Here is a 23,665-nt window from a genome sequence, read left to right on the forward strand (position 1 = left end):
GGACACACAGAAAAATAACTGTGTAAATTTATATGGTCATATTATCTAATCAGTCTTAATTTTTAAAAAAAATTTTTAAACGGCAAAGGTATACACGATAATGTAAAAAGTATCATTATGTATATTTATCTAAAAGAGGAGTCTGATTTAACGACTAACAGCCCAATACAAATACCTGTACAATCGACCACATCCCACGACCCTGTGCATTATTTTTCTTAACCACAATGACCCTGTCCAAGAGGACCACCTGTCCAGGATGACTACTTTTGTCTTTGATAATGGATGGTCATCTTGGACAGGTTAGACTCTATATATATAAATCCAAATATTCCATAAAAAATTGCTCATGTAGTAAGTATCTTATTTTACAGCTCTTGCAACACAATTAGGTCATGTAAGTGCTGGGGATGAGAAGTGTTACAAGAAAGTAGCAAACACAAAAAGAAAGAGAAGAGATTTTTGGATGATAGATGATTGGCAGAAAAGAAGGATCAAACCATACTAGAATACCCGCCAACCACCCACTATCAGTTTCACCTTAAAGTACACAGCAATGAGACTGAGACAAGTCCAAGCTTTTAGTTTTAGTAGAGGGTTTTACAGCGCTCGCAACTGCATAAGGTCATATGAGTGCCAGAAGATTAGAGGTGTTACAAGAGAGTAACAAACATAAAAAAGAAGAAGGGGAGATAAGGACGATAAATGTTTGATAGGAAAGAAGACACAAACCGCACCAGAGCATCCGCCAACCACAAGTCCAAGAATATGAGTAAAAAAACATGACACATTTGAACAGTCAGGTGGGAAAAAAATCCCTCAAAACAGAGAGTTGTGTCAATAAGCATTCCACATCTTCGCAAGTACTTAGTTCAGCTTATTTAGAGTTCTACGGCACCTGCAACACAATCAGGTCACATAAGTGTTAAAGTCTAGAGTTGTTACAAGAGAGTAACAAACACAAATAAAAAAGAAAGAGAGATAATGACAATAGACATGTGACACTAGAGCACCCACCACAAGTATCAATTGTCTGATTGTCTGTATCAATATATTGACAGTGTGAATGTAGGCTACACACAAAACGGAACCACACCTGGAGCACACTTCACAAAAACCTTGTCCTACTTTCTTATCTTTAAACAAAAGGTCCTGCTTCAGAATTCAATTATACACACATGTTCAAGCTTCTACTTGCTAAGACTAAAACACTTTAAGGAGTGTTATCTTTCTCTTACACACACACACACCCACACCTGCCCACTCTCTCTCACCCACACAATGCACTGTACAAATTCTTCATCTGATCCTAGAAAGACAATTCTTACAAAGAATCCTCCAAATAAATCTCCTTTCTAGAACTTTCTTTGAGTGTAGCTAATAGTTTGGCACTAATCAAAGCCAAACGAACTTTGTCCTGTCCATTATTTCGTAGAGCAGTACATTTTCAACTGGACAATGTAAAAGTAAATAGCAGTCATCTTGTCGGTACATGTATCAGGTTCAAATTTCAAGGTAATTTTAAAGCAATTGCAATTTTTTTTTTTTTTTAGATACATTCAATTCTGCTATAAGAAAAGGTTTTGTTCTGAAGTATGCTTGTTATGAAATTCAAACCGTGCTAACATCAACATAAAAAAGTGGAAAAATACATTATGTAATATAAATAAAACATACATTTGGTTTTATTCTTTAGAAAAGAGAAACACATCAATATTATAATGACAGTTATCTAGTGCTCAGAAAGACCTAGACAAGTTAGCAGATATGTCAGGGGGAGAGTAAAGAAGTAGGACCTACCAGTTGTACTTTTGTTTGTGTGTTTGAATGAGACACAATTATGGTCGTTTAGTGCTGTGAAAAAGTAAGACAGAGAGATAGAAGCGAGAGAGGGAAAGTAAAGCGATAGGACTCACCAGCAGCACTTTTGTTGGTTTGTTTGTTTGAATAAAGACCAGCACATCGACACAATAAGAGTCATTAAGTGCTTGGAAAAAAGAAAAACAGACAGAAACGACAAAGGGAGAGTAAAGAAGGACTTATCAGTGGCGCCCTCCAACCCTCTCCCACCAGTGGTGCTTTGAACATACATTTACACGTACCCGGTAGTTACCATTTCAACACTGGTTATCAACATAAAAAGGAGCCCGAACCACAGCATTAATGAAAGGCTTATGAGTATGTGAGGATATCAAGAGGATGGGGGGCATAATTTCTTGAGTCTCCAGACAGTCGAATATAATCTGAAGAAAGAATGAAACATTACACGGGTTCATATTGTTCATGTTGGTTCAGTATAGAACAAAAATACATTTTTCCCCAAATTGTAATAAATTACTTAAGAAAGTAAAAGCATAAAAAAGGGTGACCATTCAAATTATAGTCATAAATTAAAAATCAGTTTACCACAATAGCTTCACTTCAGGGTTTTTGGGAGGTCCCCCTCGCTCCAGGGCAGGGGGGTTTGTTTTGTTTGTTTGTGTTTGGAAAAGGAGGAGATTGATGATTGAAGGTGGGAAGGGGATACATCAACATTTAATACACCACTTTCACAAATGAGTCATTTGGAACCTGTAGCATTGGCAAACTTACAGAATAAAAATAATCAAAACCACCCCCACCGAAACAAAAACGAACTACAAATGACGAGTAAATCTTCCTGCACAGACCACCAAAAATTAAAATCTCAGCTGGATTCCAAAACTGACATAATTCAGAAAGTAAAGAAATCAAACTTTCAAAAAATGGCCAGCACTGATTCATACACATATCGAATGCTCAGGCCTTGGTCATACCTTTGTTTGTAGCACCAAACACTTAGAAACCATAATCAAATTTGTGAGATATGATTATTCTTTTAAATCATCAATCATTTTGTTCATAAGACAAATGCCCAAGTCATTTTTAGCCATTTTGAGAAAAAGAGAAATAACTGTTGTCTTTCGAAGAATTGACTCAGAGAAACCCTTGAATTTTGGTATGCTCAGTTGATTTAATATTTACATTATTCTATTGCTCAAGTGAACTATACTTCCAAGCTGGCTCTGCTCTTCATTACAGAACCAAAAACTCTAAACCAACCTGTTATGACTTCGGTAATTATCTTAAAAGTGTAACGCAATGCCCACTATATGGTATAAATAGTCCTGTGGCAGTCAAAGAAAGTATCACATCAATATCAGTCTCTGTAAATATCTAGTCAAGCACAGATCACACGAACATAGAAACTTGAAATCGCGCACAGCTCATACAATTTGCCATTCCCCAACTGATATCTCTTTCATTTTTCGCTATACTGGTCTACTCGAATTATGGATGCGTCAAACACATTTGTCAAATCCACGGCATGTTTGAGTTATCCATGCACAAGTGTATTAGCTTTCGATGCCCATTACGTAACATTAACTTACACACAAGAACTTCAACATCTACTCACTATTTAGGAGGCACTGTGGTGAAATAAGGTGCTCATCAAAACAATGAGATCGAAAATACCTGCATTTTTTCCTGCCAGTCTGGCAATTTTTTTTATCCCACTTTTGTTTTTTGGGCTTAATACCTTTTTATTTCAGGTTCATCTAAAAATACATTTCTGTGTGGATTTTACTGAAAAAGATTGATTATAGGCACAAAAAATGTAAATTTTCAGTTTTCAATGACTCCCAAGCTATGGAAATCACCTCACTTTGGTAGCTATTTTATTGCTAATTTTACCCCTGAAACCAGGCAACCCCATCCCCAACAATCATTAAACATCTCAACTTCTATTCAAGATGGACGATATTTTTTTCCATCAAAAGATAGACAAATGAACAGGTTTTAAAAAGATATCAGTATCTCCACATGCCCAAAAATTGAAGAGCGCCTCATTCTACTATGCCATGACATATTTTGTCACACACACACACAGATCACACAAGTTAGAGACAAATATCGGCTAGCCAAATTACCATTTACATTTTTAGAGGCCGCAAATGTTTTATGAGCTCATCAATACAATTTAGATCATTTAGGAGGCAGACTGCTTTCACCCTGCCTGTCAAAGCTAACCCTGGCTTAAAGGGATACAGCACCTCAGCAGACAAACAGACAGAGATACCCGGGAATCGAACTCACATCTATTGTGCGCCTACATGAACATTAAGCCACCCACATGCTTAAGGGAAATTATATTGTTCGACAACTTTAGAGAAATTTCAATAACAATAGCAGGAAATTTGGCTCAGGGCCGCTTTCCGGAAAGAGTATTCTTTATATGACCAGATTAATCTTTATTGAGTACACACTGGCAGATTGGTTTGCTGTTTTACCTCACATACATATACTCTCTCATGCTCCCTCTCTTCTACAAATACATATACACACATGTGAGGCATTGCGGTGAAATCACGGTGAAATCAGGAACTCGTCAAAATACTGAGATCGAAGAAATCGGCATTTTTCTGCCAGTTTGGAAACTTTTCTCTAATTTTTACTGTTTGGCTCAATGCCCTTCATGTCTGTTTAAAAACACATTTGTCTGTGGAATTCAAAGGCAAAAAAATTGCAGATTTTCAGTTTCCAAGGACTCTCAAGCTTTAAAAGTCACCAAACTTTGGCGGCCATTTTTCCTTTTTTTTTACATCTGAATCCAGGAGACGATTACCTCCTTCAAACGCAAATATCTCGACTTCTATTCTAAAAAGATTGGAACCTCTTTTCATTCTAAGCAAGACAAATTAACAACCTTTAAGATGATACAAATAACTATACGTGCCCAAAAATTGACGAGCGCCAGATTCCACCGCGTCATGACACATATAATAAACGCTTACACTCACAAGCAGACCCACAGTCATATGTTTATGATATAAATGAACAATAACTGTTTACAATAATAATGTTAAAGTTGGATACATAATCAGTATTCTGATAGTATTCCAATAGTACTCTGATGGTACAGGCTTTTTAAAGGCAATAAAACATACTTATTTCATAGTGCACAGGAAGACAACTGCTTAACTTAGTATGATGCCAATGGGTCAGTTCTGGCTGCTTCTTATTTTGTTTTAATATATATATATGTATTTTGTGGCACGTACAACACAATTAATAAGGTTGTACGAGTGTCGAAGATTAGAGGCATTATGAGAGAGTAACAAACACAAAAAAGAAGGAGGGGAGATAAGGAAGATAGAAGTTTGATAGGAAAGAAGGAGCAAACCACAGCAGAGCTCCTGCCAGCTACCCACGGCTGCCTTTTACGGTTTTGTGCATACAGGAAGATAAACATATGAGGTAATTATTTCACCATAAACCTTTTTGAAAGTGTATTCTGGGCACAATTTAGATGTCACATTTCAAGCACAAAACAGGTTTACTACATGGATAAAGAATATGCAACACGACGCGGTGGATTCAGGCGCTCATCATATGGGGTTATAGGTAATCACTTAAAGCCTGTTTATTTGCCTTGTTTTTTGTGAAAAAAAAACTATCTATGTTGAACAGAGGTCGAGTTATTTGCGTTTGAAGGAAGCGAGAAAATGGCTGCCAAAGTTTGGTAACTACCACTGGTTGAGAATCCTAAGAAACTGAAAATTTACAGCTTTTGTTCCTTAAATCAATGTTTTTCATTGAAATTCACACAGAAATGAGTTTTGAAATGGACATAATAGGCGTTGAGCCAAAAAATATTTTGACGAGCGCCTGATTTCACAACGATGTCTCACGTATGGCATTCTCTATGAGTGTATCACACACATTAAAGGGAATCATAATATAAAAATAACCCATCGAGGAGTACCTGCAGGTTGATGGTTCGTTACTGAATCAGATAAAATACACAAACAAAACGTGAATGAGGAATACACTTCCTCAATGAAAAAAAGGAGGAAGGGTTTAACGAAATAAAAAAAGTACAAAGCAAAACCAAAAACATGAATAAGGGACATGATTCTGCAATGAAAAAGGGGGAAGAAATGTTTTTTAAACAAAGCAATCCCCCCCCCAAAAAAAACTCCAAAAACCAAAGACACACTTAATAACTTTAAATCCTCTGCTCTAGCACGACCAAAGCAATCGCAAAGTAGAAAAAAAAATCTTTCAGACAGAAAAAACGTGAAAGACAAAATATCACTGACATCCAAATTCAAAAGAGCAATAAAATTGGTTACAGTGATATTTATGTCGCATGTAGAAATGAAGAACTGCACACATATACAGGGTTGTCCGCAAATCCACCGCCATTTTGGGACCCATCATTCCCCCACTCGTCAACGGTTCCGCAGCCCGGTGAAATCAGGAGCACGTCAGGTTTTAGGCATATTGAGTTACTGTTATAACCTTTAGTTTTTAGTTTTAGTAGAGGTTTTACGGCACTCACAACTGCATAAGGTCATATGAGCACCAGAAGATTAAAGGTGTTACAAGAGAGTAACAAACATAAAAAAGAAATAGGGGAGATGAGGATGATAGATGTTTCATAGGAAGCAAACCACATCAGAGCACCCGCCAACCATCCACTGTTATAACCGTAAAGCCTGTTCATTTGCTTTGCTTTTGGTAAAAAAATTTTTTTAAATGCATCTATCTTGAACTTGAATAGGAGTCGAAATATTTGAAATTGAAGAAGGTGAAGGTTGCCTGGTGTCAGAGGTCCTTGGAAACTGAAAATTAACATTTTTTTGTGCCTTTCCGCAACATATTTTAGTAAAATCCACACAGAAATGTAGTTTTAACTGGATGCGAAAGACGTTGAGCCCAAAACAAAACAAAAAATTAATAAAGAATGCCTAACTGGCAAAAAATGCTGATGTCTATGATCGCATTATTTTGACGAGTGCCTGAATTCACCATGATACTTCACTTATTCAGCAGACGCTGGGCGGTATAGAAAATATTCAAGTTCAATTTTACCCTGAAAATGTACCTGCTATACCAGTCATCCCTGTAATATGGTTCAAGTAAAGGGATACAAGAACAAAAAATTCACACGACTTCTTTAGAAATTAAAACTCCCACATTTTAATGCCCATCACCATCCATCTCTGATAATACTGAGCCCAGAAGACTGCAAGCCTTAAAAACTCCCTAAACAACCCTTGTTTCAAGATTTCTCCATTGCGGATTTGAATCAAAACCCAACATGATATTACTAGATCTAGTGCTGGTATTACACCCTTCACTTTCAAAAATCTGATTTCATCATTTTTAAGCAGAGCAGAGGAAACAGAAAAAAAAAAGGAATTTGGCAAGTTTTGAAACAAAAGATCTTCAATTATGAGACAGATTTACTTATTCTTGGCCTTTCTACATCCAAAGTCCCAACTCCCAACACCCATTAATGATAAAATAAATAGAAAAACGTAACTTACAGAAAGCGATCATACTGAACAAAATGTCGTACACCTTGCAACCAAATGGCCAAGCAACCTTTGGCTCCTGCTACTTCAAAATGTTAGCAAAGGGAGGTAGTGCAGAAACTTAGACAGTATAAGTACGCGTATGGGTCAAAACTATTAATTCATTCAAGAGGAACTCCGAATCTAACATCAGTCTATTAAGAAAATATTGGCCCAACCCTAAGTAGAGAGACCCAAAACTCTATGGGGGACCTGGGGAACCTGCGGAGAACAGCATGTCCTCTTAGAGAACAAGAAGACTATGGTCTCCAGTACGAGCGAGCGAAACGGGTTGAAAGCCTTGAAAACTCTACAAACCAACAGCAGCTCAAGTGTAAGATTCCAACCAAGGTCATGTGCTCTGTAAGCCTGCATGATACCAGCTGAGCTAACAGAGCACCCAGACACTTACAGCTCAGTCATAGGGCAATAAAGGGGTGGTAATCATGAAAATATATAGTCAGGTTTACAAGTCACATAACACATTTACATCCCTTTATTGCCACACGTCGGGTCTTTTAGGAAGAGTTTTACGACACTTGTGAAACAACAAAAAAAAGGTCTAGGTCGTATCAGTTATGAAGATTAGAGGTGCTACTAGAGAACAACAAACCCCCAAAAAAGAAGAAGGAGAGATAAGTATGCTAGACGCTTGATGGGAAAGAAGGAGCAAACCACCAATCACCCACCATGACAGGTGCAAGTCACCTCAGTGAAGCTGGTGAAAAACAACCAGCCGATACAACCTCTCTCACTATGTGTGTGGCATAGCGGTGAAATCAGGCGCTCGTCAAAATAATGAAACTGAAAAAAACAAACCCATACATTTTCCACCTGTTTGGGCAATTTTCATTAATTTTTGTGTGTCTTGAGCTCAACACTTTGTAGCAATATCTGCCCCACCCCCCCCCCTTGCGGTAGACTCACTCCATCCAGTGTTAACCCTGGGAACATGCTAACTTATAGCATTGTTTTTTGTGTGAGCCCCATGTATCCTACATCAATATGCACGGGAGAATTTGAGGTGTTCACTACTGAAGAATTTTTTTCTCTATATCTTCAGCGAGAGTCGACTTTTTATAGAAGAAAGAGGACTGGACGGTCGCGAAACCGAAACCTGCTGAACGGCACCATGATTTTACGACTCTCTTTATTTGGAAAGTGCAGAGACCATCTCAATATTACCCGAACATCCCCAAATTTGGCAACCAATGAGAAAAAAATAGATCTTCCCTTTGTGGATTTCTGTTTTTTTAATCAATCAGGAAAAAAGAAAGTTACAAGGTAGTCTCTTGGAGGATATTGTTTTCGAAAATGTGCAGTCAATTAATCCGCAAAATGCTCATGCAACATCTCACTCAGGCTGAACTCTTTAAAATTTGTAGCTATTTGTGAAATTCTTTATAAAACAGTAGAATTTTGAAAAAAATAAGGTTGATTTTGTTCCCGTTTTTCGCGTGGCCTGAAAGCCAGAATGGCTCCAATTCCACAGGGTAAGGCAAGCTGTGCCGAGGAGCACTGACGGACATGGCTACAAGTAAAACATAGTGACTGTTTGAAATGGAGGTTAATTGTTGTAAAGCTGTCACGGGGACACACGAAGGATATAGGCCAAGTTTTACGACACAGGGCACGGTCTCAAGGCAGCTTGACACAAAACTTAGACCACCATTTTCTCGCTAATTTTACCTCTTGCGTCTATCTCCTTCAATCTCATATATCTCGATTTTTATTCAAGATAGACAGATATTTGTTTCACAAACCCCCCCAAAAACAACAGGCATATGAGCAAAAATTGTAGTAATAACTCCATTACACCCAAAAACTGACGAGTGCCTGATTCCATCGGGTTGTAATCTTTGCTGCTACTGATTGCAAGAAAAGAGAAAAAAAAAATTTAGGACAATAGAAAAGAGACAAGTTTTGTTTTGCTAGACTCGTGTTGAGCTCTTCTACAATTCAAAACAGTAGGAAACTACTGCAACAATCAATCTTACCCTAAGAGTCTGGACATAACCAGCTAACCATAAAGACTGGTTACCAATCGTGGAAAGACTCAATTTACAACAGCAGATTTTTTTACCAACAGCTTGTAACGAGCAAGGCTTGCAGGATATTTTTCAGGTTCTACATCTTGGTGCTAAACCTTTATTCGGGAGCCGAGGCTAATGCAGTCAAAGTGGAAAAAGAAATGCACTTCCAAACTGACTACATCTCAATCAGAAATAAAAAAAGCAAACAAGAATACAAAACAGGAAGGGGGAGGGGGGAATATGTAAAAAAATCCTCTGAAAGCTTGGGGACTGGACGATACAGCGTGTTAAGAGTGGTGGAAATTTGCTGAAAAGTAGTAGTAGCACCTGGATACTCAGTCCTTCAGCCATCTGTCCACTGCGACCTTTCACCTTCCTTCAGCGGACCAGCAAACCACAAACCTTGTGTTGGCTGTAGAACAAAGTGACCCGTCCTGTATCATCACCTGCCGGTGGTAGACAGCTCTTCAGCCTCCACCTCTCACAGCTGTCGAGGCAACCGCCACTGCCATTGCGACTGCGCAAGGACTCACAGCAGTCAAAACAAGTCATGAATTGCATGAGCTACGAAACTCATTTGGATGTAATAACAGGAAGCTCTCCCGGAATGCTGGAGCCTAGAAATGTCCGTTGATGCTGCCATCTCGGCGTACACCTTTCAGGCGATTCACCTCCTCTGTCAGCGAGAGGTTCCGCCGTGCCAGGTTCTCTGAGTGCTGGCGCAGGTAGCGGATCATGTCGGCCTGTTTCTCCATCACCTGGTCAATCTCATTGCCGTTCCTGGAGGAAACGAGCAGATGGGAGTCTAGTTTTAGTAAAGAGTTCCACAAGTGCCAAAGAGTAGAGGTGTTACAAGAGTAACAAACACAAAAAAAGAAGGAGGGGAGATAATGACGATAGATTTTTTATAAGGAAAGAAGGAGTAACCACACCAGAGCACCCGCCAACCACCCACAAGACGGGAGTTTGAGGAAGACACACAATAAGCACAGACAAAATTGTTTAAGACAGCCACTCACTGTCAAGGACAGAAGTGGTCGTCTCACGCAGGAGGACACCTTACACAGTGTCATTACAATGAAAACATGTGTCAAGGGAAGAAAAGTGAAGTGGCCATTTGAACAAGTCCTTGTCTTATAAGCGATGCCCATTGGCAGGATTGGTTTAGTTCAGTTTAGTCATTGGGGCCCTCCAGATTTTCCTTTATGGAGGGGCACAAGTACTATAGTGGTACAAGCCTAATAAAACTGAAGATAATCTTCAAAAACAAATGTGTTTCTTTTCATGGCCGCTAGCTCGGCGACAGGTTTGACGCAGGGGTCTATTTGTAGTGTGCTCTGAAGCTGCCAGATTTCAAACCAAACAAATCCTCGATGCATCTTCTTTTTTGTTGGAAGTTTAAAGTTCTAATTACATAATACTCTTAAGGGTATGTCATTTGGTCTTTCATCACGGCAAAAGAGAGAATGAGAAAATTTTGGAGCCCATTCAGACGCAAACCCGGATGTTTCTTACGTCGGTTGAGTTCACATTTAAATTATCAAATGTTTCCTCGCCACGGAAGGCCAACAAGCACAGCCTTCCCAAAACCTGACACCAAGTGACTTAAACAAATGTTCATTGACACAACATCAGCTTTGGAAAAAAATTCTTTTCAGTCTTCAATATGTTAATTCTTCAAATTCTTCTATTATACTGGAGAAATATTCTCCACTGACAATACGTCAGACAATGACGGATGAGCTGTAATTATAATTATTATCACTATTATCCCATACAACCCACCGGTAGCCCAGGTCAGTGGCCGTGTTGACAAAGCTGGTCATCAGCTCCTCCTGGTGGACGTCCGGTAAAGCCTTCTTACTGTTGAACTTGACCGTCCACGCTGAACAGACACACAAAACAGTTTTTTAAAGTACAGAAAAGTACATTGAATAAATAATGGGGATTCAATTTTGTTTCGGTCAGAGATTTTTGGCACTTGCAACACAATTAGGCGTTACAAGAAAGTAATAAACACAAACAAAAGGAGGAGGAAAGATAAAATAGATGTTTGATTGGAAACAAGGAGCAAACCACACCAGAGTACTCGCCAACTTACCACACTTACTTTTGTTGATTCGTTTTGCTTTGGCAAAGAGAATTAAACGGACACAATAATGAGTATTTAATGTAGTTTTGTGAGTTTGTAAAAGAGAAGAACATCGACCCGGTAAAGGTCATTTACAAAGGGAAAAAGCAACAAAAAACAAAACAGGCAGACAGAAATAATAGATGGAAACAAGTCTGAGCCACAGTGGGGTTATTATAACATGTGTTTCATTATGGTGGAATCGGGTGCTTATAAAAATATTGAAATCAAAGATACCTACACTTTTCTGACCTAAGGGCAATTTTATAGAATTTACTAAATTTTTTTGTTTGTTTTTCTGGCTCATCACCTTTTATGTTCCTTTGGAAACACATTTCTGTCTGCACAAAATAGGTAAATTTGAAGCTTTAGGAAGTCGGCAAACTTTGGCAGCCATTTTCTCGCTAATTTTACCTCTCACACCAGGAGACCCCTCGCCTCTTTCATTCTCAAATATAATAATAATAAAAAATAGTATTTGTACAGTGCATACCCCTGCTCAACAGCAAGCTCTATCCGCTTTACACTATATTATTATCCCATCAGACCCTATATCACTCAAAAATATTCCCCGCTTTGAGGGGAGCATGCAGTGCAAGCAGCCAATTAAGCACTGAAACAGTAACAAACTGACAAGATCTTTCGCTGTCTATAGCTGGGTATCCTTTCTCACCTGGATGAAGTGAGGAAAATTTGGGTAAAGTGCCTTTCCCAAGGGCCCCTGACGAGGTGTTATGGTTGCAAGTCCGAGAGCCTAACCACTGGGCTACCAATGCCACACTATTCAAGATAGATGTGTTTTTTTTCCTTATCAAAAGCATGACAAATAGATAAGCTTTTATTTCATCTCAACAACTCTATATGCCCAAAAAATTGATGAGTGTCCGATTCCACCTTGTCGATGCACATGTTAATTAAGGCTGTAAAACCCTATACTACATACATAAGGCAAAAAATGGAAGGAAAGGCTTATTTTCAGGATGACAACGACAGTGAAAGACATCAATTGATCTCACAGCGAAAAATTCACACGAGTAGCATTTAACAGAAATGAATATTGATTACTAGTCCACAAACTCACAACTTTTCTTCTTCTCTCCCTTTGCTTTCCTCTATACTCTCATAACCCACTCAGTTAGTCTTAGTAGAGGTTTTATGGCGCTCGCAACCGCATAAGGTCATATGAGCACCAAGGGGTGGATGTCAACAGAAAAGTCCTTACAGGGAATCAGACTTACTCTGTTAACCTATCTAGCTTCAACAGCACAAACTCTGCTTCGACTATCAAGGCACCCCGGAAATAGCAGGTCACAAGAGTGTGACAAACATACAAAAGAAGTAGAGGAGAAATGACGATAGTAAGGATTAGGAAAGAAAAAGCAGCAGTTCCCTGTTGCAGTTCAGGCACAGTTGTGAGCATGATATTGATGAATTAGCCCGTTTACAATTACAATTCTACAGTGCATAAGTTAGAACTCTAGATTCTAGATATGTCCCACCCTTTGGGAATGGCCTAAAGACACTTCAGTCATTAGCACCACCCCGGGGGGTTAATCCACTCACTGCCACAGAAACTTATACAAACTTAACACAAAATCACCAGAATGATATTTCACATGAACATAATTATCCATAGCCCTCTTTCTCAGGATGTACAACAGAACCTGTTCAAGACAACCACCCACTGTGAGAAGAAAAATGATAAAGTTAGATGACAGGTGGTCTTCCTGGACAGTGCCATGATTTAGAACAAAATACAAAGTGGGAAGTGGTTATCTGTACAGATGACTGTCTTAGACAGGTAGTTACAGGAGTAGATTTGACAGTCATGTATATGAAGTTTCCGGACAAAACGGGACATCCATTTACTGAATAATCAGGAATAACTTCAGTTTTAGAGCAAACATGGTTAAGACTTTGACTTTTGCTAATTGAAGAAACCCATTTTCGATTCTTATCCTTTAAATCGATGAAAACTTTCACACATTTTCTGACAAAAGGCAACATATTCACGCCACGATGATAGGGAAGGGAAAGAAACACTGACAAACTTTCATCAATCACAAGAGAAGTCATGTGACTCGAAGAAAGAACTTGATTTTGTGCGTGGTTTATCAAAAAAGGTCTGCAGCTTTCGTCGCATAAAAAAATGGAATGTGCCTCACCTTTCTATATGAAAGTATGAGTTTCAGCCATACTTCGAAAATGGTGTTGGTCACGTTAATATTCACATTTTCATAATTTCTCATGGCGAAAGGTAGTGAACATATTCATCAGCCTTGTGTCAACATAAGTATCTGACACATTTATGCAAGAGAGTAGCCAATGTCCAAAACAAGACGAGACAAGAAAACTTACCGAAGTAGACAAACAACACCACCAAGGCTACAGCACACTCAATGCTGACCAGTATCTGGATGTAGCGAGTCTTGTTGAGGAACAGGCACCGGCCTGTGTCAGGGTTACAGTGGCTGTCCAGAACCTTGATCATAACCACCATTATGGCGTTGGCTGCAGACACAAATTCATTCTAGGCCATTTCCGACACAAAGGACTTTTAGTTTTAGTACGAGTTTTATGGCACTTACAATACATACAGGTAATAATAGTGCTGAAGATTAGAGGTGTTACTAGAGAGTAAGATACAAAAAAAAAAAAAAAAAAAAGAGGAGGGGAGATAAGGAAGATAAATTTTTTGATACAAAGGAAGGGGCAAACCATATCAGAGTACCATCCAACAACCCACGAACAATTTTACTGAACACACACGCCAACAACATCCTTTTCTACTGTCTGATTCACTCTGACTCATTCATGACGTGACACCAAAATAAATATTAAGCTTCAAACATAAACATATAAATACTGCAGATGTGCCATGATAATGGACTACGCCTTTTCAAATAACAATTTAGTAAAAATTAACCCCCCCCAACTCATTTGCATGTTTTTTCTCGACAAAATTTTCATTCTTTGCCGAACTTGGAACTTGTATTGGTACATTTACCTTGTTCTATGACATGGTAATGGTGGGCCATTGTCAGAGCAATTGAAGAGATATATAACCTGACATAGCCGCTATAACACACATGTGTGACAAACACAGATGGACAGATAGATCGATATTTCCTCCATATGGCAGGTAATAATAGAAAGTATTTGTATAGTGTAAATTAGTTATTATGCATTTTACAAACTATATCATTACCCTAGCCTGGGATGCAAACAGTGCAGGCTGCCATTCATAGGTGCTAAAAAACATACTGACAAGATCTTTCAATGTCAATGGCCGAGTACCCGTTCCCACCTGGGAGAAGTGACCCAAAGACGTGACGTCTGCCTGCGGCTCGAACCCCCCCCGAACCCGCAATCTCAGGCTTACTAGTCCGGTAGCCTTACCACTAACTATTGACGCCACACAAATTGTACACTTAACAGAATATTGCAAAGATGAATTTACGTGCTCCTGCTGAGCAGAGCCAAACAACGTACCACAGGAGTTGATCATGAAAGGAAGACGTCTGATGTTCCTGGTTTTGCGGTAAAACTCGAGGTAGCCCTGCAGACGGCTCTTGTCGTGCCTCTGATGGAGGAAGCGATCGAGCAGGAGCAGGATGAACCACATCCCGCCATGGATGTAGAGCGTCAGGGAAATTGGGTCTTCGCCACACGTACAGTTGGAGCAGACAATGGGAACCACATACGCGGAAACGCCCAACAATACCTATTGACAGGGAATGGAAACACAGAAAAATACAGGTTAACCATTTTATACACAGGTGGCAAACAAGCATCAATATCAGACCATTTTATTCATGAGTCCAAGATCATCCTATGCATTGACAGCTGATACCTGCTTCTTAATGAGAGGTCTTAAACATGCGGCCAACATGAGGATATTTTGCAGCCACTTTTTAACATGACCCACAAGTTTTTCCCATATGTGAAACATCGTAGTGAAATCAGGCTCTAGTCAGAATAATGAAATCGGAGAAAATTGGCATTTTCATGCCGTTTTGAAAATCTTTACAGAATTTTTGTTTTTTGGCTCAAAACCTTTTATGTCCATTTAAAAACACATTTCTAAGCGTATATCCCTGAAAAATGTTGGCTAAAGACACAAAAATGATAATGTTCAGTTTCCATGGACTCTCAAGCTATGAAAGTTATCAAACGTTGGCAGCCATTTTCTCGGTTATTTTACCAGGCAACCCACATCTCTTTCAATCGCAAATATCTCCACTTCTTTTCAAGATGGTATTTTTTTTCCATCAAAAGATAGACAAATGAACAGGCTGTAAGATTATATCAATAATTCACAAAGCCCAAAAATTTACCAACACCTGATTCCACCGCATCGTGACACATATATGCACCTTTTAGTCAAAGTGTTGCTCTGGATACTCACACAGCTCAGGCTTATGACAGAGTCCAGAGGGGAAGAGCCGTTCATGTTTAGAACTGCTATTAAAGTGACAAGATAAGGTCAGTTGCGCTTTAAAAAAAAAAAATAATAAAAACTGATACTCCTGTTCTAAAAACAATAATTGAAAACAGATGCAGAAGAAAGTTGAAATGATAGAGGGAAAAAAAAGCACTTAAGCCACTATCCCTTTTACTTTTAAAGAATGGATTATTTATTGAATTTGATTACAATAACAGTGTACAGATGAGCGAACTAAATAGTGAACTACTTACATAAAGAATCTTTGCCAGCCAAATGGCCCATGTGGTCCTCATGGGTTTGTGCACCATCTCATGGCCCGAGACCAGCTCAATATGATCCACAATGAGCTCATCGTCTGAGCCCATCGAATTGATGGTCGGACGATCATCAGAAAAGCCGAAGTAACCCTGTATCCGAGAGACAGAAACTGCTTACACTTTTACACATTACATACTATTTCAAAATAAATAATACGTTAACCAATAGAACCATCAAAAACAAATCTACAATGCCCTGTATTCAGTTCAAAGCACACACCAAACTACAAGATCTAAACTTAACAAGCCAACAAGGGGCTCTTCTTCTTCAAAATTCACAGTAGTGGATGTTACAGACTACAACAGGGATGAGCAAACTTTTCCGATTGGGAGACCACTTCGATGGGGCCATAAACAGCAAACGGCCACACCTTCCACTAAAAGTGAGCAAGATAACTTATTTCATCAACAATAAAAATACATTTTCAGACATAAAATAATTTTTTTTAAAATTGTAAAAAATTGAGCAAATTAGCCTTACGCCCTATTACCACAATCCCGCAAAAGTAAATAAGACGTTTAAGACTGGAAGATTGCCTTCAAATTTCCTCGTACTCGTATGGAATGTTTTATTTAGACTAGTGGATCCAGGTACATGCAATAAGGTAACGAGTGACCTTCAGATTTCTCTAATAACTTTTGTTTGCTGTCATTTTCCATTTTAAATTTCACCAGAAACGTTTCGGTATCTTTATTCACTTCTTTTTGCTAGCCTTATAAAGGAAGTTCCATGCTTGTTTTTTGCTCAACAGCATCTCTTCTGGAAGTGCTGCTGTCCCTCAAGACGAATATAAAAAAGTTACACAGGGTGGTGAATATTAAAAAAAACAGAGAACATAAACAGTCACAAAGGCACAAGGTAATGGATTTCATTTTTTAATTGAAGTCCGACAATAAAGCACCCACGACCGACCGAGGCAGACATTTCTTATGATTTTTTTTCTTTCCCTCCGCCCGGCAAACAGACACACTAGCTTTGAGGGCCAAACAGCTGTGTTTCCCGTTGCTAATAATAATAATAATAGAAGATAATAGATAGCATTTGTATAGCGCATATCCCCGCTCAACAGCAGGCTCTATGCGCTTTACACTATATTATCACACAAATGACAATTTTTATGAAAACTGAAACCGTCACAAATCAATTATTTTTGAAAATTTCAAACTTAATTGCAAAACAAGCACGTACACAGATTTGTACATTCAGTCCCCCACACAGGCGCACTGCTTTTGACGGTCAAACTGAAGTACTTAACTCTTTGAAGACGCGTGAGCGGATAATCCGCTGTTAGGGGAACTCACCGGTCGCCGTATCAGCGGATAATCAGCTGACGATTTTAAACATGTTTATTTGCAAAACTAGTGGTCTAAGGTGGACGACCCCTATATCATTGGAAAGCTCGTCTAAAACCCTATGATTTCCTTAACTTGCTTTCAAATTAGGATAGCTTGGAAGGCGTTTATTTTAGGCCCATTGTTTCGCACGAAATGTCGCAGCATCTATCCAAAATGGCGAGCTCCAGGCGACGTGGTGTGATGCGGACTGAAGAAACTTTGGAGTTGTAGAACGATGGCAGAGATGAGCAGTTCGATTGAGAGTTAGAAGAAGAAAGTTCAGAAGATAGTGATGATGAACCTGTACCATTGGTTGGTAGATCTAGATCTACCAGACCCCCAAGTCTCATCTCGTCAATTTTGTTTCCTTTTGAAGGCAACTATAGTGATCTAGCAGCCTTGATCAAGGTAAGACTGGTATTGTGAAAGTATGATTGATTGGTATAAGAGAAAAATAGAGAAATAATACTTTTTAGTGGTGTAAGTGTGATTTTTGTTCTGTTGATAGGAAAAAAAAAGGTGACCTGGTAAAACGGGCAAAGAAGGTGCGTCACAGGGTATCGAGAAAATGAAAGTGGTGTGTCTTCAAAGAGTTAATACTGCAGACCACACATAAGGCCACTAAAACTGATATAAAAATTTTAATAAAACAAGTTGGAATACAACCCCCCCCCCCCCCCATCAGATGATATATTTCAAAAACAAATAATTTGCGACGGACATAAAGTCAATCAATATTCAAGTAAAACAAATTTTTAACAAATAAGGAAAGTGCTATATTATACAATACCTGAGCCTGAAACAGGAGTGAAAGTATAATAACTAACTTTTAAATAATTTAATAACAAATTGATCGTGTTACAACAGAGCAGAATTAAATAACAGAAAACAATGCCTAATCATGGAAATCAGAGGGTCAAATCTTACTTTAATACCTAAAAGCGCACACAATCTAAATATAAAACATTTGTGAGATATCATGTGGTGAAATCAAGCACTCATTGAAACAATGACATCGAAAGTAATTTTTCCTCCACTTTGGTAATTTTAACGCAGTGATTACTTTCACGGCTCCGTGAACGTAGTTTGCAGGCTATGTTCACAGCGCCCTGAGCGTAGTTAGCGCATTATAAACTTTTTGAAGACGTATCGCCGTGTCAGCGGATAAATAATTTGGTTGATTTCCTTATCCTTGCTTTCGAATTAGGATAGCTTTGCATGGCGTTTGTTTTTAGCCCATTGCTTCGCACGAAATGTCGCAGTATCCATCCAAAATTGCAAGCTCCAGGCGACGACACGGCTGTTAGGAAGCGGTACTTTAGTTCGCAGGCAGCGAGTGCGCCACATTTTGTAATCTGACCCCGGTAGCGGGTCATGAACTCGTGGCCAGGTAAATTCAACGTGTCCTGCTGACAGCGTTGTTAATTTCATTCTTAGGACAATTAAACTCGCAAAATATGCCGATCGGTGACTTTGCCATCATTTTGTTTTGCCTGTTTGGAACAAGAGGGAACTTCTGCACTTACTGAGAAAGATGCAAAATTGTATGAAATAACGATAAATATATATAGCGTTCCAAAAATGGCTCATTTTCTAACATTGCCATTGGTGGGGGGGGGGTGTAGATTTTTAAATCAATATTTCAGTCAGACGAAACCCCAAAAAATGTTTCAAATTCACATAAAATACACCAGAAATAGTCAAATATTAAAACTCACTTAGTTGTTTTTGTGCCACGTCCACAGTTTTGGAGAAGTGAAGAGTTGATTGCAGTATCACATTTTTTTCTTTGTCGGAGGCACGTTGGATAATAGTTCTGAATTTGGCATGAGGTGCTGAGATTGCATTACAACTTTCAGCAGTGGTTCGATATTACGTATCCCAGCTCCTTTTCTCTCTAGCTTTGCCACAGAAGCATGGATACGTTCACCACCCTGTTCCCCATGTAAAGCCAAACCAAACCCATATGTCTGTATCCATGGGATGCAGTGGTTTTCTAGAATGTGGTGTTCGGGAAGTACCTTTTCACTAAAGTGTCTCCTGTATAATGACATGTAAGTTTTGATACATATGTCAATGTGTGGTAGTCTGTCTTTTGACACTGGTTGGCTGTGTGAGATGTGGATGCGAATGCCCCTAAATGCGTTGTTTATGCGACTCATTATATATTTGCGGCAGTGATTGCCAATGAAAGAGCGGCTGTGATGTGCCTGCGGTGTGACGTTGTGTGAGTCTAGTATGGTGTCTAAATGAGAACAGATAGGGCCAGAACAGGGTTAAGGGGTTCATGCTCTAACTCAGACAACCTGTCTTCTTTCTCCGTCAATTGCTCTGGAAAGTCAATTCTCTCCTGTTCAGAGTCAGAAAGTACTACGCAACCTTCTAAATGTCTAATCTCCCCATTTAGTTCCTCGATCCCCACGGCTCCAGTTTTTGCCATAATGTATAGTGACAACTAAACTCCTTTATAGTCTTCCTCTGATTGCTCACTTAGCTGTATTAATGTCTATTGTGTGTTTTGCTGCCTCTAGCAAACGATGGTGGTTGAAAACAACACCCTGAACAAAATGCAAGTATGGTGGTGCTACTTTACCGTGTTCAATGTTTATAAGTGGGAGGTGTAAACTGTAGAGTAAACGAGCATCAAGAGTACTTTCAGAAAAAGCAGGCGGTTATAGTGCCCTGATAGCAATGTTTCTTTAAATTCTTATCTTGTCCACACAAACTGTGCAGATGGTTTTTGAATGTACTGTCAGTGAGTCCATTGTAATGCTAACACCAGAGGCCAAGAAAATGTCTGACGAAAAATTTATAACACTGCAGGGGTCGCCTTTTCAGTGCCTTAGTGCGTGCCTGGCAATATTCTGCCACCACAAGTCCTATAATGTTCGCGCAGCTTTTGAAAATGCGAATCCTCTGTATGTTTCTCCATTTCTTAACTGGGCTAAAACATTCTTTAAGATCAAATAGAGAAATGTTGGAAAGATAAAGCGCGATTCTAAAGTTAAGAAGAGAAATGAAAGATCACGTCCGAGGGAATCACAGGGGAGGGGTACCCTTTTAAAAAAAATCATATAAAATCACACATTCGCCTTGCACAAATAACACTTGCTCACACAGTTCAAGTATTGCTGTCTCAAGTGAAGCACAGAAATTTTGAGAAAATCGTGGGTTTGGCTTTTGAGATAATTAACTCCAAAATGGAATATAATTTAAAATGCAACTTTAGATGAATAAAACACTTGTACTGCAAAGTGTGTAAATGCTATAACACCAGTGAGATTTCTGGAGCGAAAATGAATTACCAGAACCGAGTTACACAGGCACGGCGGCCGGCATCGCTATCGTCACGGTTGTTAAGCGCGGGAGTGGCCGACTGACACTGATTTATTATCTTCGCGCGGGAGGTCAGACCGGGGCTCGGTCACCAACTAAAGTACCACTTTCAGTGGGATTTTAACAGCCTTGGACATGGTTTGATGCGGACAGAAGAAGTTTTGGAGCTGTTTATGGATGATCCCAGGGTATCGAGAAAGAGAAAGTGGGCGCGTCTCTAAAGAGTTTTAAAAAGCTTTTCTCTGGGGCTGCACTGCAGTCAACTTTGTGAATTTTGAGTTTGACACCTGACATTGTATCATTTTTGTGAGCTCTTCAGTTTTATGTTAATTTTAATTTTCATATTTTTACACTTTTGAAAATGTATGTGAGTGTTCCTTGATGTGAGTTCACTCACTTCAGACCGTAAGCCCTGCGTGATCAACTTTGGAATTTCGCTCCACAAATCACGCAAGGATCGCGTGACCCGCCTCGTACCCTTGTTTGGCCAGGCCTGAGCTACTTAGACTTCGTTTCGTATCCCTGGGGCCGGCAGTTTTAAGTATTGAAGGTGAAGGACAGTCACCCCAACTTGGGTTGAACTGACCGGAACTCGCGCTGTGTTTTTTCCTATACAGCTGATAGTAATCTGACAGTCGCGTCGTAGTAATGGTCGCATGAACAAGAATCACATAATTTCGCCGTTTTCGATATACACTTCTGTACGTTTTACTAGTTCTAGACTCTAGTTTCTCAGAATATGATTTGTCTGATAGTTAGTATGTACCCGAACATGGCCCGAGTCGTAGTTTTAGGGCTAGATCTTGCACTAGTACAGGTGTTGTTGTTCGCGTAACGAAATCCCAACGTCGTTCCGGAAATCTGTCTCATGTAATTCAGTGCATGGGTCTGATTCAACGCCCAGACCAGCTTTTATATTTTCACCAAACACTCACATATGCATACAAATCAAAACAGAACACTTTGAACCTTTAAAATTTTTTGTTGTTGTAGTGAATTTCATTCTACCTGTCACGTCTCTGGAAATTTTTCGGAAAATCAAATTCATGCCAATTTTTAAAAAATCATACAAATTAATTAGACTTAGACAACTTTAGTTTTTTTTATTAGATTAAGCTTGAATGTTACTTTAATGTGTCAAAAAATAATTACAATCTTGGGTAATTCTGAGAGTTGTGGTGGTTTATTGTTCAAAATATTCCCAAAAACGCCAGTTTTAAACGCTTGTGACTTGTGAAAGGGCCCAGTGGTAAGTGAGTTAAAAGAATAAAGATGGAAGTGTACAAAAAAACAAAAAAATTAAAAAATATAAAATATTAACTCAATCTTCAGATTGCCGCGCAATTATACTATCGTAAAAACGGGCAGCGCAATCTTAAGAGGGCCGCGCAATTACTTAAGATTGCGCGGATCGGTAAATTGCATGGAACATGGTGGATCTAGATCTATCGATTTCAGCATGACTTACTAATTGGTTGCTGATTATCCAAACTGATTCTTCTGCTGTCATTTTAATATAGATCTATGTGTTGCGACGCGGCGGAATCAGGCGCTCGTCAATTTTAGAATCTAGGGCATATATAGACCATGGAGTTATCGGTTTTATCTTAAAGTAGCAATTTAATACCACACTCCGGCAGTGCAAAAACTCGGTAGACCCTTTGCCCCAGCCAGGGGCAACCCAGGGAATATGCTTATCAGGATGTTCTTGGTCATGTAGGAGGAAGAGATAAAAAGAACACGACGAAAGACAGCAGAAGTTAAAGTTGGTCTTGGATCAGATGAACAAAGCCATTTTGTTTTTCCCGGAAGTTCTCGCACTACTCCTCTCTCTCTCTTTCTCTCTCTCTCCACTGCCCACAAACAAAATTGGGCGCTTTTTCAGTAGTTCCCACCCTGCACTTGTTATTCGCGGGTTTTGGCCCCAAGAGCCAAGAGTAGGCTGAATTTTACCAAAATTTGATGTTTTGCAGTTGTTAGGTTTGATATCTTAGATCGCCGCGCATCAAACATATATAGATCTCGATGTAGATCTAGGCTCAAATAAGGGGGGTGGGAACTACCGAAAAAGAACCCAAAATTACACGCTTTTACTTTTAGGCTAACAGCAGTAATGGAACGTTTGTTCACGGCACAGAATTTTACAATTCTGTTATCACCTAGAATTCTGTGGTTCAGGGTGAACGCTACACAGGTTGGCCTAGGCTATAACGGTGAATGCCACACCGGGTGAGAATAGCCAAAAGACTCGCCTGCGCTATAATTGAATATGGCATTTATTTTATAGGGTGGCCTTACTACTTACTCTAAATGAGAAGTGTGAGTTTTCTAGATCTAAACTCTGATCTACTCTGGTTCGGATGCACTCATCGAAACAAGACAAATTAGATATACTTACGCCAGAATGGCCGGCATTGTTCGCTAGGCTGACCATGTTTACATCAACGGATGGCTCCTTGCAAAAACAAACCTCGTGACCACGCTATAATTTCTTTGTTGGGATGTTTACATCAGCTAGGTTACTCAGTGGTGACCATGTCCGACAACCCAGAAGCAGCTGATCTATTCGATGCTCCAGATTGAGCAGGCATTTTGACAAAACACCATAGATTTACACTACAGCCAAGACTGAGTACATGTATACCCACTGACATACCTTGTCTTTGGCTACTAGGCACTAGGTT

At 39.3% G+C, this 23,665-nt stretch overlaps 1 protein-coding gene across 1 annotated transcript; it reads right to left on the minus strand.

Annotated features, from left to right (window-relative positions):
• Positions 1-8,424: 8,424 nt before the first annotated feature.
• Positions 8,425-23,665, minus strand: LOC101858226 (transmembrane protein 192-like). Its single transcript, XM_013089749.2, has 6 exons — positions 23,380-23,665; positions 16,245-16,400; positions 15,039-15,270; positions 13,905-14,057; positions 11,201-11,300; positions 8,425-10,195 (listed from the first exon to the last, which is right to left on the minus strand). The coding sequence occupies exons 1-6, from the start codon at positions 23,413-23,415 to the stop codon at positions 10,033-10,035; spliced, it is 840 nt and encodes a 279-aa protein (XP_012945203.1). The 5' UTR covers positions 23,416-23,665; the 3' UTR covers positions 8,425-10,032.

This window comes from Aplysia californica, unplaced genomic scaffold (assembly GCF_000002075.1).
Source record: "Aplysia californica isolate F4 #8 unplaced genomic scaffold, AplCal3.0 scaffold01034, whole genome shotgun sequence".
Classification (NCBI taxonomy): Eukaryota; Metazoa; Mollusca; class Gastropoda; order Aplysiida; family Aplysiidae; genus Aplysia; species Aplysia californica.

Bases quoted from the DNA above. Each gene is read 5' to 3' on its own strand.
- LOC101858226 (XM_013089749.2), bottom strand. From the start codon at position 23,415: ATGGTCAGCCTAGCGAACAATGCCGGCCATTCTGGC. The intron at 15,271-16,244 runs GTAAGTAGTTCA...CCCTGTCAATAG, and splicing joins GGCTGGCAAAGATTCTTTAT to GTATTGTTGGGCGTTTCCGC. The intron at 10,196-11,200 runs GTGGGTTGTATG...CGTTTCCTCCAG, and splicing joins GCCACTGACCTGGGCTACCG to GAACGGCAATGAGATTGACC.